Raw genomic sequence first — 16272 nt, 5'->3', positions numbered from 1 at the left:
TATGAAAGTTCTTTTGTAGAGAATAGGCTATAATTGGTGTTAATATTAGTGTTCTGTCTGTAGGTGATGATTAATGAAAGAAAAAATAGCATTTTATTTGCCCAAAAAGTACGAGTGTTGTGGTCAAACAAAGGGTTATATCTTTGCAATTGTAAAAGATGGATCCAAGATGGCAGTGACACTTTTAATCTACAAACCCATGTATGTTAGGTAGCAGGTATAGGTTCATAGGTTCATAGGCTGGTACTAGGTTATTGGCCCTAGGGCCTATACAAGCCTAGCCATAACAATTTCCTGGATATTTCTTCCCACAATATTTACTTCCCTGGACCCCTGTCTAGCAGGGCGACTGACGTGATCCGTGGGGTGTATAATTGATAATTCATAGATTGGTAGATTGTTACTAGGTGAATGACCCAGGGGCCTTTCTAAAACAAATAGGACATTGAGGACCAGGCATTTATAAGCTACCTCTCTCCATAAGGGACATGGGTGCCAAGCCCAGTGTAAATTTCCTGTTCCCCATCCACTTGTCTAGGTTGTGCTTAAACTTGGTAATAGACAAACTCAGATTCATATGGATGGGAAGCCTGTCCCATAGGAGTGGCAGTCTCTGGGACACATATCTGTCTTTCCAGCATGTTCTGTTTACTGTGGTCTGATGAAGCAATCTTATTATTGCGCTTACCTTTTTATTAAAGTTTGTTGTTTTTAATACATTGCCTGATTTATTTTATGGATAGATTAGTTGTTGAAGTTTCTGTATGTTTTTTTTTTTTTGTAGCTTGTGGTAATTTGTTTAAGCTGTACAGTTTATTGCCGGAGAGTTTCTTTCTACTTGAACGTTTAGGAATCGCTGGGCTTGTGCATTAGAAGTGGTGTAGGATTCCCACTCTTTAGAGGAGTGGTTAAGATTCCCCTTGAATATCGTATTGGCTTGAATGGTGAGGGACTCTACTACATTGAGAAAGGTAGTGCTGGTTTCCTGGAACATGGAGGAGGACCTATATGTTGCAAGGATAAGGTACAGCACCCTGTTTATGGTGGGTTGCACATGTATGAATTACAGAGGGTCATAGACTTTAACTAGTCTGGATGTGAGATTAGTCTTAATATAGACTGACATTCTTCCCTCTTTAGTTCCCTCCTGTATGTGAAAGGCATTATAACTTTGCTGGGATATTCTCAGTAACTTTAAAGTATGTCTCCATTGCTACACAGGTGTCTACACTCTCCAGGGGAGGAAGGCTTGCAGGGAGCGGAGTTTCTTATCAAGACTTCTAGCATTGAGCAGTACCACCTTCAGATATTCCTTCATAAGTTCAGCTAAGTCAATAGGTTTATCAGTTTGGCATTGCCAAAAAAGGCACTATGGGAGTTGAAAACAGCTTTGCCAGTATCTGAAAGCCCAGAAGGTATAAGTGCTGACTGTCCCTGGCAAAGCAGTGTAGTCTGTCAACCATGTCCTCCCAGGCCATCAAATATTGTACCCCCTAGATTGACACCAGTAGCTAAGCCAGTTGTTAAAATCGATCATTTTCTCTTAGTCTCATCCTTGGCAAAGGTGGTATACAACTGAGTGCTAGGCTCATACCTACCTGAGACACATAATCAGTGAGCCCAATCATGTGTCAATTGTGTGTCTTAATGTTTTGTATAAAATGCCATCATTTGTTCAGCTGTAGGTCACAAAACTTTATGAGAATATAGCCAACAATCATAACTGTTTTATCAAAAAAGCATTTATATCTCTGAACCTCTTTCCATTACCCTCGTTATTTTAATGTCCTTTTTGCACTAGCACCCATGACTTGCATACATAACCTCCAGAATGAGAATATCATTCTCCATTTTTACACTGTTACGGTAAACATGAAAAATGTTATGTGTTTCATAATTTTTTGTAAGCAGTCCTTAATAACTCTAGCTTTGTACATCCTGTGCTGACCATTTCACTACGCCTGCTTAGCAAATCATTTCACCTTGTAAATTGCACCCTGCTGCCTTGGTTTTAAGTATGCATCTGTACCACATTCTGAATTTACCTCATATTTTTTGTCTCTTCCTCTTAAAATTTGTAATTTTCTGTCAGTTCACTGGTAATTGAATTCATTAAATAATTATATACATTTGAGTTTCAGATTTGATATCCTTCAGAAAATGCAAGCTGATGCAAACCTGTTATTCTTACAGCTTTCAAAGTTTATAAAAATATTTAAAATCCGTTCCTATTCTGTTCCTTTCTTCCCTTGTTATTTTAGGCTTTCACCAGATTTCTTGTGCTAACAGGTTGAGAGGTGTGCTGTACTATCAGTACTTCAAAAGTTTAACTTTGGAAACGCTGATGAGTGTACTCCTTTTAGGAGTCTAGGAATGTCTCCTGTAAAGGCAAGTGTACTTTTATAGGGTACACAGGAACTCTGCTTTGCTGATGATTATACCCTTGTAGGAAACTAGTTTTTCAACCAGATACTTTTTCTAGAATTACAGCATATTTTGCTTTAGCAGAAAAAAAATAAGAGAGTAATCCTAAAATTTTGTCTAATGCTCGTTCCCTTTTCTGGGGTAACCCAGGAACAATGCCTGGTTAAATCACTTGTTAAGTCACGAAGTAGGCTAATGGAAGGTCCAGGAAATCAAGCCCAGGAATGCTGCAGGATCCAGGTTTAGCAGCACATAGTCTTAAACTAAACTGTTAGACAATGCTACCTCCTAGATCCCACCCTAGGCCTGTGGTCAGTAAATATTACTTTAGTACGGTCACCACTGATGATGAATAATAGCATCATAGCTGTGGTGTGACAAAAGGACAGCCATGCCAGGCACAAGGTGTTATAAGGCACTATTGGCAGAACTGATCAGTCAGTGGTGCAGTGCTGGTTTGCATTTCCTTACTGGCATTTCTGATGTCTGAAAGCCAATACAGAAATTAATTTCTGTAATGGTTCTGTTACCAGGACTGATGCTTGAAGCAAGTACTTTTCTACATTTTTAAGAGAAAAGCTTTTTCTTTTCCTTTTGTTCTTCACGTCAACACAGAGGATTTAGTGCTCCTTCTTAGGAGAGAAGGTAGAAGTGTTGAGAACAGACCTTTTTTTGATCCTCAACTTTGTCTTGGGGAAGGGGTACCAGATCAGTGAGCAGCACTGAGCTCTGATGAACACAATACAGCTGTGTGATAAACTTTGCATAATAGTGAATGTTCAAATACAGGGATCACTGCTAAAGTATAGGCATCAGCCCTTCAACCATCACTCTTTTTCTTTCCAAAACTTTCCTGGAATGTGGATTCTTGTTCCTTATTTTTATGTATGCTATGGGGGGGGGGGGACATCAGAGTTGCAGCGTGGGTACCCGCTTTCTCCTTTCTTTGAAGGCACACACTAACAGGTACTCTTGTTTGGGGTGGGGGGACTGTTAGTGTGTGTGTCTTCAAAGAAAGGATAACGCGGGTACTCCACGTTGCAACTCTGATGCCCATACCCAGTGTCCTGCTGACAGCCACAATGTAGGAAGGAAAGCAACCTGTCCTACCATGTCTATAGCATTGAATGTCAGGCCATCTAGACTGAACTAGCCTGTAGCTAATTCTAATGTATGTTGCATAATTCTGCAGCAGTGATCCTTGCCTTTCAGCATGTGCTGCTATGGTGATTTATCATAGAGCTCTACTTTTTGCAAGCCACTGTGGTGACAGTTCGCCTAGCTTCTTTCCCTCTGCTAGTCACTGTTTTTAAATTTCCTAATGTTTTAAGTGTCTTTATATCAGCAGCATTGTGGGTGTTGTCAGCCTGGGTCTTCCCTGGCTGCATCACAGTTTCTGGGTTACACACCCTAACATAGACTAAGTATCCTGCATGGCATTTTTCAGTATTGATTTGTCTCCTGCAGCCTTGCTGCTGTTTTGCCAGATTGTTCAACTGTTTTATTTTCCTTTAACCCTTTGTAAATGCTGATCAGCTGCTTCTCTGTTAATGCCTTCAAATACTGCTTCTCCGCTGTCTCTGTAAAACACAGGCACAGATTCTGTTAATGTATTGTAGCATTTATTTTTTTCTGAACTTTTTTGATCCTGTGTTGCACCACACTTTTGATTCTTTCAAAGCTCATTGACTATACAATTAGAACTCGGGACTTGTTCAGCATTATTATTTTCATGTATTTCATTAACTAAATTTCAAGAAAGTGTGTAGCTGCTCCAGTGTTAGCAAAATATATTGGAAAAGGGAGAACAGTGTTGAGCAAACTAGTCTTGGTTAACTTATTAATTCATAGCTAATTTCTGTATCTACAGGCCTTATAAAGCTTCCATTGAGCATTTTCATTGTGAAAACACTCCAAAACCTACTTGTCATGTGGAAAATCAATAGCAACTGCCCTAGTTAGCCAAGCTACTTCTGACTCTGTCTGTCCCAAACTCAGTAATACTTTTATGCGTTGTATCGGAATATCTGGGTTGTATTATTTCCTCCACTATTTATCATCATCTCTTCCTAATGAGAATTCTAGCATAAAGTGGTTCCTTGAGGGCTACGTGTTTTGGTGATGCCCACGTATGGTGAAACCCATATGGAGTTACTAAGTAAGTGGCAACAGCTAAATCTTGAACTAAGTTTCAATTATATACGCTTGCTGATTGATTATTTTAAACCTTTGGAAAAGGAGCTTGTAGATACTGTTAACAAGAAATACACTGAACTGCTTGATCAGTATAAAGATGATTTTTTGATCAAGTTAGATGGGATCATTGATGGGGTCTCATCTTATGAACAGTGGCTGAGGGTGCAAAAGTCCAAGAAATTATTAAGAGACACTACAAATTTCCAGAGAGGGAATGTCTTCACTTGGCCGAAAAACTCTAGGTCTACTGAATCTGACAATACAGTTAAGAATGCCCACAATATTAGAAAGACTGATGCACATACTACCAGTTCTACTGCTTCTCAATCAGCAGTTGTAAGTGACATTAGTGTGAGAAGCAATGAAAGATTGGCTCTTAATAATAATTTTAATGTTCTGTCATCTTCTCCTTTAAACTGCGTTGCTCAGAACCAATCCTTAGATGTGCGACCCAAGGTGCGCAATGTAATTGGTCCATCGGATACACTCCCTTTACCGCTACCCATCCGTCAGAAGGAAAGGGGGCGCTACCCACACTCATTGAGTCGGGGAAGAAAGCGTCAGCATCTTATGGACAATACACAAGTACAAACCATAAAAACAATGTGGACGGATGTGGTGAATCAGTAGTTTACAACATCTCCAGCAAACCATTGATGAAAACACAGGTACTGTTATTAGAACGGGGTCTGACATTTATTCCAGTCCAACATTCTATTTTGAGTGAGACTGTAGTGGATGTTAAAATGTATGCTAGAAGCGTGATGCTCAAAACTATGTTTCAGCCTGTTAGCAATGATGCAGTAGTAGGTCCGCAGTTCAAGAACCCTAGTTTGTTTCAACCTGTCTTGAACCCAGTATTGGAGACTTTTATGAAGAAATGTGAGCAGGACATTATGACTGTTTATAATACTGACCATAAGAAAGTTTTTATTAACTTAACAGCCGAGGAGAGACAGGGGTTGTCTGAATTACAGAGGGACAGTGATTTGATCATTAAATCTGCAGACAAGGGGGGGTGCAGTTGTTGTCATGGACTTTAACTTTTGTCACAGTAGTATTTTAGATTTGCTGAGCGACAGCAATGTTTATGACAAAATTGATTTTAATACTGTGATTTTGTTACATGAGAGTGAATGCAAGTATTTCTAATTGCTTTCAGAGTAAATTGATTTTGAAAGACCTTTATACGTATTTAACAGTTGAACACCCACTTACCCCCTTTTTCAGGGGCTGCCTAAGATACACAAATGCTTAACACATCCCCCTTTTAGACCGATTGTATCTGGGAAAGGGTGGATTACAGAACCTTTCTCTATATTTGTAGAGAAGAAGCTGAGACCAGTGTTGAATGAACAAACCACAGGTGTTGAAAGATGCACAGCAGTTTCTGGATGGCTTGGTTGAGCACACTAAGGACGTGTGCTTCAGTGGACAGTATCTTTTAGTGAGCCTCGATGTAGTGTCTTTGTTCACCTGCATACCTCATGATCTGGGTATAAACATGATTAAGGAATTCTTGAGCTTTAACAGTGAATATGACTTGATCACTATTGATTTAATTTGTTCTTTTTTGTATTAGAGAGTAATATTTTTATTTATGATGATCAGTTGTTTTTGCAGAAGATTGGCATAGCTATGGGCACTTGTGCCAATAGCTACGCCAATGTGGTCATGGCTGAATGGGAGAGCACTTTTGTTTTTCGGTCTATTTACAGTCCACTTATTAAATTTTACAGGAGGTTTGTGGACGACCTCTTTTTAATTTGGGATGGCACATGCCAGCAATTGGAAGAATTTATTGGTTTCATACAGAACACAATGCATTTTTTATCTTTTACATCTAAAGTGTCAGATAGGGAAATGGATTTTTTGGATGTTAAGATCATGGTTAATGATTCCTGTGGACTCGCAACCACTTTACACAGAAAAGATTGTAGGAAGAATACATTGTTGCAACGGAATAGCATTGCACCCTGACCATGCGTTTAAAAACATAGTTAAAAGCCAGGGTATGAGACTCTCGAGGCTCAACAACAGTGATGCACTATTTGAACATTACCTGCTTGGTTTGAGGTCTGAATTTTTGGATAGGGGCTATTATCACAAGGAAGTTGATGATGCAGTACATGACCTGTTAGGCATAGGAAACATAGGAGCCTAACATCTACCTCCGATGTCATACACTCAGAGCATGTTTCCATGGCCTCTAGAAACTAAGCACTTCCTATGTCTTTGTTTTACACTAGTGATGTCAGTAGTGTCATAGAGGTTGTGAAAATGATTAATCCATTTTACAGCTTGATGGCCAGATCTGGAATGTAGTAGGTGAACATCCGAGGTTCATTTTTAAAAATAAGAAGTCATTAAAGAGGCAACTGTGTTATAAGAAGTATACACCAGCAGGAAGTGTAAAGCCTATATCAGCTTTTAGCATGAGACATTGTTCGAGATGTAATTTTTGCTCACATATTGATCCATTAGTGAATTTTGTTCACCCGACCACACATCATGAGTATTGTTTTAAAGTGAATGCTGACTGCTGCAGTAGAAATCTCATTTATTTGGCCAAATGCAGGGTATGCACTTGCTTCTATATAGGCAAGACAGATAGATCCCTTATGGAGAGAAAGAGGGAGTACTTGTATTGTGTACATACTTTTGATGAGCGTAATGCTTTGGCCAAACATAATATGGAATGTGGCAGTGACCATACTTTTGGTTTTAGGGTTGTTGAAACTTTGACTCAAGACAAGTGTGGGGATGACTTTAGGAACTACATGGAAAGCCGTGAACTTTCTTGGATCATTACTATGCAGGCGGATAAGTTTCCAGGCATCAATGGCAGAACTTCATTAAACCTATCCTAAAATCTAGGGGGCTCTTTAAATGACATCCTGTTGTTTTAATGTATGTCTCAGTGCTTGTTTTCTGTTGGATGTTTTGAATGGTTAAGTGATGATGCTCTTTATTTAACTGTTGAGTTGTTTTGTTACACTTGGTCTGATGAAGCACAGTGAATGTGTGAAAGCACTTACCTCTTCAATAAAACTGCTACGAATGTTATTGGTTTTAGCCGTGTTTGGGTGCTGTTGTTTTCTTTTCTACATTGTGTTGTTGTCCACCAGCACCTTTTGTTCCCCAAGGACTGTCTGTTTTCTACACTTTTATTTATAACAAGAGACAAAATTCTTCATGGACTTCTGATATGGTATACGTGATTGCTTAAGTAGGTGTAACAACATTTTCTCACCTAAGTTCCTTATACAGCACATACTGTAAACATTATTTTGACCAGTTCTGAAAACTATAAATTGTTTTACTGTTGTGTAAATATTTTTGAGTAGAATAAATTGTCTGAAATTTTTCTTGAACCTGGGCTTTGCCTGAGAAATGTTCACCATGCATCAGTTCATTACTGTGATAAATACACTCAGATAAATAATTTAGACTTCACCCTACATCAGGCCAATTTTTTTATTGCATTTGATCTGTATATTGCTTGTCTACTCCTTAAGTCCTGCTTATGGTTTTGCTCCTTAATCCCTATTTATGGTTTTGCCTTTTCAGTTTCTCTTCTGTGGTATATAGAGACATAAGAACAGCTTAGACTTTAAGCACCATTCAATTTTGTATTTTCTGTACTTGTATAGTCTTATATTTCAAGTGCCAAATGTACTTTATCAGTTCCTTGTACCCGTATGACTTCCTTCCAAAGTTTTATTTTTTTTAAGCCACAGTTTTTTAAAAACAACATGTTCTATACATTTGGGAATGCGGCAATTTTGTTAAAACGTGCATATAGTGCCCTCTGGTGTTCAGTTTATGCAAATCAGGAAGGACAGCTTATCCACTCCTATCTTGTTAGTTAGTTGTTGAGCTTCATTTACTTCTAACCTTGGCATATTAAGTCTTCTGTAAATATTTCCATTTTTGCTTTTTCTTGATTTTCCCACCTCTTTGTTTTCTACTTATTTTCATAAAATTTCTGAAATATCTCTAGTACCCCTACAAGATCTCTGGTTATTTTTCTGGTTACAGGCTCCATAAGTTTGGCATCAGTCTTTTCTACTTTCTGTTGCCTCTGGAGTTGTTATCAAAAACAGTTGCTTAACAGCAATCTTTCTAAACTCATGCATATTATCCAGGTATTCCCTTATTTTCCCTTTAGCACTCTGCAACTGTGCCTCTTCTTCTTTTGTGAGATTCCCCATGTTTTGTAATAATTAAAGCTTTATCAACACCGCAAAATAATTTTTATTACTTCTTAACCAGATCTCTTTTTCTTTTATTTCTACCCTATTTTTTATACAATGGATTATCAATTAAAACATTGTTCATTTTTTTCTTCATTGCATATTCAAGCTATGGCCAAGGCCAGAAATGGCAGTAAAGCCTTCCGTGTTTTGTATTTCTGTCCTCCCATCAATCCAGTTACATTGCAGTGTACAGCAAAACAATATCTCAATAATGTACTTCAGGTGTTAACTTATCTTACAGTACCTTCCCTTTATGTGATAAAAGTCTGTTTCTTATAAAACCCACCAATCTTCTTTTGGGAACAGCTTGCCTCCCGAATTAGGAGGAATTTCTTTATTGCTTGAAGAAAGTTTCACAACTCACACAGGTATCACTTACTTTCATTTGACTTCCCAGAAGAGAAGTGGATTAGACCTGACAGGTGGAATACAAGAACCAAATTATGTTCCTAAGGATCACATTTGCTTACATTTTGTAGCCTTTGCTTTGAAGCTGGAGGCCAATGTGCATGAGTAAGCTTGACTTTTGAAATTGTAGTATAAATGAGACATATGTACACATCCACACTAATACAAATTCACTGAAACTCTCCTGCATGCAGAGGAGTTGTACTCATTGCATTGATATGAATGTCCAACATACTATATTACTAATATTCCTAAATATTTATTATTCATTATTTTTAATTACTAGATATCTGCTTTGAATTTTAAAGTACCTGTTATTTGCATCCTGACATGTAGGGGAAACTCCAAATACCATTACTATGGGATCCGTGTTAAGCCAGACTCTCCTCTGAATCGGCTACAAGAAGATATGCAGTACATGGCTATGAGACAGCAGCCCATGCAGCAAAAACAGAGGTAAGAAACACATTTCAGATGCACTGAAATGCATCTTAGTTCAGCTGCTAAATCCTTGTTTGATAACCACTGGTTAATCTAGAGTAGTATGCCTTTTATTTATCAGCAATAGTTATTATGTGATAGTCTTAATAAGCCACTGAAATACTGTTCTCTTTTTTTTTTTAAATAAAACCGTTATTAATATTTATTGATAGACGTTACTTACTAGTACTTTGAATAAAGTATTGAAATTGTCAATAAAAGTCTAATATAAAGCTTCTACAGATGTTTGCTTCAGTCACTGTTTTCCGCCAATCATGTTGCAAAATTGCAAACAATATCTGGCATGGTATTCTTTTCATAGAAATATAGACTCTCTTGGCAGATTAGAACTGCTTAAACCCTTACTAAAGTGTAATCTTTGGAAAATCATTCATTCCCACACAGAAGGTAAGATCTGAAGATGGCCAGAGGAATATTTCAAACTACAACTGTATTGTTTCAATGTATGCACTTTCAGTGATTCCAGAGTGAGTAGTATGCAAATATGCCCCAGACCCGTTATCTGTGCGGAGGCTGTGCTACTTAAGTGGTGTACATTGCAGCTTATTTGATGCCAGTCAGTCTTCCTAAGGAGTCACTTGAACTGTTAACATTATCTGTCCAAAGGGGGGAACATTTTATGTACCACTAAATTCTTACCAATGCTTAGTTTCCAGTAATGTAACCTGAGCATAAACTGGCTACAGAATGGATAAGCATCTTGTCTGCTTACAGTTATGCTAATCATATTTATAAGAATTACCCTGTGCTTATCCTAAACATTCTTGAACTCACTAGTTTTAGCCTGAACCTGTTCAGATACGCTTTCTTACATTGTTAGCTGTATGTCTTTGAAAAGGCATTTGGTGGAATTTTTCATGTTATTCAGTGTTTGTCTTTAGAGTGTCATCTTGTTTGTAAGCTTTGTTTTCTAACAAACAAGTCTGCCATGTAGAAGTCTGTAAAATTTGATGATGCGTACCATCTCCGTTCCATTCTTTGTTGCTATCCTCTGATACGCTGAGTCTGTTTGTTACTATAGAGCCTAACGTTAGCAAGCGTACTAGTTTTGAGGGTTGTATGTACAGACAGTGTGATGTTGCATCCTTTCTAACACTGACTCATTTACTGACACTGTATGTTCCAGAACTACATGCAGTACTCCAAATTTAGTTAGCTTCAGCTGCCTTTACAGAGGGATAAAGAGTCTTTTTTTCTACTGGTGTTTCTACTGACAGGGTTATTTCATATCACCAAGCCTCCTATCTTTATAACAATTTTTCATAGATGACCATTCATATTTACATTCCATTCTTGCTGATTTCTTTCCAGCTATTCTTCTGTTTTTTCCCCCCAGACACATTTTACTTGACTTTACTGTATTAAATTTAAATTGTCATATTTCTGATCTTCCTTAAAACCTTGTCAAATCCCTTTGCATCATAGCTATTACCCTTTTGCATTTGAAACCTGTTGCAGGTCTTTATAGCTTCTGCAGTAGTACATTTTTAATTTCAAAACGTCTGTATTGTCACTTTAAAATTAATTAATAAAATATGTACAAATTACAAAACCCTACTGAGTCTTGTTAAATTGCCATCCGTGTTCTTCGTGTTTCACTGTTGCAGTCATCACATTTGGGTTATCTGCTTGCAGTAGCCCTTAGTCGGCCTGATTATCAAAGTCTTGGGTCCTGCGACGGTTGCTGTCTCATCTTCCATGACGTCAGGTAGTCAGGGGTATAAAGCATGCAACCGACGCCATTACATCAGTCTTTCTTGCCGTGTGGTGCACGAAGCAGAAGCAGTTTGCAAGTGCCGGGGGGCCGACTCCTGAAATTTTCATTTTCGAGTTTCAGAACCAAAGTCTTCAACTAAAGCTAAGTACACCATTGGGGAAACTTTTTCTTGCTCTAAACTGATGTCAGTAAAAGTTAATAATTGTAATTCTTGTGGAAAGCAAATACCTCATAAAGATTTTCATCCGTACTGTATTCCTTGCCTAGGCCCTGACCACAATGTACCTCGCTGTCGGTTTTGTGCCTTATATAAACCACAAACTATTCATCGTCGGTATATTTTCGCTTCTAAATATTTTGGTACTCGGTTCAATTATCCAGATATGTCTTCGGTAAGCCATCTGACTACCGACATTCCGAAAAAACGCAAAGATAAAGACAGAGACAGGCCGCCTAGGTCCAAAGCTGCTGGCGACGCTTCTCCTAAGCTAGTCGCCAGTTCACCGGTACTCAGTGAGGCATTTTCACAGCCCCTGATACCCGCTACTTCAGATTCGCAGGCCTCTACTGAGACCCATTTGGAGTCTGGTATGCCGCAAGATGCTTTAACTGGGAAACCTGCGGATGTCTCTACCTTGGATGGGTCCGGAGCTGCTGTGCAGGCACCGGCTTCTGAGGGTGTATTCAGGCCTACTGACTTGCATATTAAACCGGCGCCATCTTCTTCTTCAAGGCCTAAAACTTGAACCATGCCTAGAAAACTGATGCCCAGACCTCATGGTCAGGCCTCTATGCCTAAAAAACAAATGATAAGAATAGCAGAAGACCTTATGACTTTATAATCAGGGGAAGCCAACCTTCCCCCTCTAAGAGACCTAGGACTGAATTTGCTTATGATACTTCTGACCAGAATTCTGAAATTTCTGTCTCCTCTGATGACCAGGATTTAACCTTATCCACCTATGAGGATTCTGTTGCAGAGGACTCTATTCCCTCTGCTTCTCCCCCAGAGGATTTTTCTTTTGGTGAAACCTTGCATACTCTTAGGGAGCATTTTCACTGGGAAAGTCAGGATTACTCTGATTCTAAAATGAGACTTAAGAGATTTCTTACTCCTGCCCCAACACAGGCCTCTAGCTATCCCCCTGTACTGGACATTGTTCTTTCTTCTTCTTCTTTTGGTTGCTCCCGTTAGGGGTCGCCACAGCAGATCAACTGTTTCCATTTCTTTCTGTCCTCTGCATCTTGTTCTGTCACACCAACCACCTGCATGTCCTCTCTCACCACATCCAGAAAACTTATCTTAGGCCTTCCTCTTTTCCTGATACCTGGCAGCTTCATCCTTAGCATCTTTTTCCCAATATACTCTGCATCCCTCCTCAGCACATGTCTAAAGTAACGTAATCTTGCCTCTCTGGCTTTGTCTCCAAACCTTCCAACCTGGGCTGACCCTCTAATATATTTATTCCTAATCTTGTCTATCATCGTCACACCCAGTGCAAATCTTAACATCTTCAACTCTGCCACGTCAAGCTCTGACTCCTGCCTTTTTGTCAGTGCCACTGTCTCCAACCCATATAACATAGCTGGTCTCACTACCCTCTTGCAGACCTTCCCTTTCACTCTTACTGGTACTCGTCTGTCACAAATCACTCCTGACACTCTTCTCCACCAACTCCATCCTGCCTGTACACTCTTCTTCACCTCTCTTCCACACTCACCATTACTCTGTACTGTTGATCCCAAGTATTTAAACTCATCCACCTTCGCCACCTCTACTCCCTGCATCCTCACTATTCCTCTATCCTCCCTCTCATTCACACACATATATTCTGTCTTAGTCCTGCTGACCTTCATTCCTCTTCTCTCTAGAGCATATCTCCACCTCTCCAGGGTCTCCTCCACATGTTCCCTACTCTCACTACAGAGCACAATGTCATCTGCAAACATCATAGTCCACGGGGGCTCCTGTCTGATCTCGTCTGTCAACCTGTCCATCACCATTGCAAATAAGAAAGGGCTAAGAGCTGATCCTTGATGTAATCCCACCTCCACCTTAAACGCATCCATCACTCCCATCGCAGACCTCACCGCTGTCACACTACCCTCATACATATCCTGTACCACTCTTACATACTTCTCTGACACTCCCGACTTCCTCATACAATACCACAACTCCTCTCTAGGCACCCTGTCATATGCTTTCTCTAAATCCACAAAGACACAATGCAACTCCTTCTGACCTTCTCTGTACTTCTTCATCAACACTCTCAGAGCAAACATTGCATCTGTAGTGCTCTTTCCTGGCATGAATCCATACTGCTGATCACTAATCTTCACCTCCCTTCTTAACCTAGCTTCCACTACTCTTTCCCATAATGTCATGCTGTGACTGATCAATTTAATCCCTCTGTAGTTACTACAGCTCTGCACATCACCCTTATTCTTAAAAATCGGTACCAAAACACTTTTTCTCCATTCCTCAGGCATCCTCTCACTTTCCAAAATTTCATTAAACAATCTAGTTAAAAACTCCACTGCCATTTCACCTAAACACCTCCATGCTTCCACAGGTATGTCATCTGGACCAACAGCCTTTCCATTCTTCATTCTCTTCATAGCTATCCTTACTTCCTCCTTGCTAATCCACTGCACTTCATGATTCACTATCTGCACATCATCCAACCTTCTCTCCCTCTCATTCTCTTCATTCATCAACCCCTCAAAGTACTCTTTCCATCTGCTCAACACACTCTCCTTGCTTGTGAGTACGTTTCCCTCATTATCCTTTATCACCCTTACCTGCTGCATATCTTTACTAGTTCGGTCCCTCTGTCTAGTCAATCGGTACAGGTCCTTTTCTCCCTCCTTAGTGTCCAACCTTTTATACAACTCTTCATACGCCTTACCCTTAGCCTTTGCCACCTCCCTCTTTGCCATGCATCTCATCTCCTTATACGCTTGTCTATTTTCATCATCTCTTTGACAATCCCACTTCTTCGCCAACCTCTTTCTCTGTATACTCTCCTGTACTTCTTCATTCCACCACCAGGTCTCCTTGTCCTCCTTCCTCTTTCCAGATGTCACACCAAGCACCTTTCTAGCCATCTCTTTTACTAGCTCTTTAGTAGTTGCCCAGCTATTCGGTAACTCTGCACTGCCACCCAGTGCCTGTCTTAACTCTTCCCTGAACATCACCTCACAATTACCCTTTTTCAATTTCCACCATTTGATCCTTGGTGCTGCCCTCACACTCATCCTCCTCTTCTTGATCACCAATGTCCTACAAACCACCATCCTATGCTGCCTAACTACACTTTCCCCTGCCACCACTTTACAGTCTCCAATCTCCTTCAGACTGACCCTTCTACATAAGATATAATCCACCTGTGTGCATCTTCCTCCACTCTTGTACGTCACCCTGTGGTCCTCCCTATTGTTAAAATACATATTCATCACAGCCATGTCCGTCCTTTTCACAAAATCCACTACCATCTGACCTTCTGCATTCCTTTGCTTAACACCATACCTACCCATCACTTCCTCATCCCCTCTGTTCCCTTCACCAACATGCCCATTGAAATCTGCTCCAATCACCAGTCTCTCACCCTTGGGTACAGTCATCACCACTTCATCCAACTCACTCCAAAATTTTCTTTGTCATCCATCGCACACCCAACTTGTGGAGCATATGCACTAGCAACATTCATCATTACACCATCAATTTCCAACTTCATAAATATCACTCTATCCAACACTGTTTTCATCTCCAAAACACTCTTAGCATACTGTTCCTTCAGGATAATGCCTACGCCATTTCTCCTCCCATCCACACCATGATAAAACAATTTGAAACCACCTCCGATACACCTAGCCTTGCTCCCCTTCCATCTTGTCTCTTGCACACACAATATACCAGCCTTCCTTCGGTCCATCATATCAGCTAGCTTTCTCCCTATACCAGTCATACTGCCAACATTCAAACATTGTTGATGATGCCTTTTTGGAATCTAGCTTGGCCTCTGATTCTTTACCTCCTGCTCCCAGAAAACCTGATAGATATTATAGGGTTCCTGACTCTCACAAGTTCCTTTTTAAAAATCCTACTGCAGATCCTGAGACCATTTCACAGGGACCCAAGGGCATTAAGGCTACTACTGCCAAAAATCCTACCCCCTCTGACAGAGGTTCCAGGGGCCCTGAATAGATGGGGTAAGAAGGTATACACCTCTGCAACCTTGGCCATCAGGGCCTTAAATTGCCAGTTTCATGTGTTAAAGTATCAGCAGCATATTATTGGATTGCTTAAACAGAAAATTATGTTGATTCCTGATTGTGCTGAAAATAAGGATTTACAGGATTTAATGCATTCTGCTGAACAGGTTGGAAAACATACTTTGCAATGTGGTTTTGATTCACTAGAGGCATCTTGCAGGGCTGCTGTCACCGGGTCTGTACTTGGAAGGCATGCTTGGCTTAAGGAGCAGTCTTTGCCAGATCATGTTAAAACTAAATTGCTGGATGCTCCCTTAAATCAGGACCGCCTCTTTGGCAACAAAGCAGAAGTTGTTCTTAAAAAGATGGAGGAAAAAGCTAAATCTATGCAAACTGTTAAAGATTTCTTACAAGTGCAGCCTCCAAGATTTAGTAGGCATTGGCCCTCAAAAAATTGGTCCTTTCCTGCCTCTTCCAGGCTTTCTCAGTGCAAACCCAGAACCAGCAGAATACCCAGACTTCAGTCCCAGGGTATGCACAGGACTAAGGAGT

The 16272-nt window shown here is 39.9% G+C and overlaps 1 protein-coding gene across 1 annotated transcript in view; it reads left to right on the top strand.

Moving 5' to 3' along the window:
• Positions 1-16272, top strand: part of RFX3 (regulatory factor X3) — a 1639608-nt gene that overhangs the window by 1121982 nt on the left and 501354 nt on the right. Inside the window, exon 8 of the mRNA XM_044061098.1 lies at positions 9624-9743. Coding sequence (XP_043917033.1) covers positions 9624-9743 — 120 coding nt within the window. The remainder of the gene's footprint in view (positions 1-9623; positions 9744-16272) is intronic.

The sequence above is a fragment of the Protopterus annectens genome, chromosome 2.part0, assembly GCF_019279795.1.
Source record: "Protopterus annectens isolate FY-2018-M chromosome 2.part0, PAN1.0, whole genome shotgun sequence".
NCBI lineage: Eukaryota > Metazoa > Chordata > Ceratodontiformes > Protopteridae > Protopterus > Protopterus annectens.
This window is presented reverse-complemented; position numbering and strand designations above follow the sequence as displayed.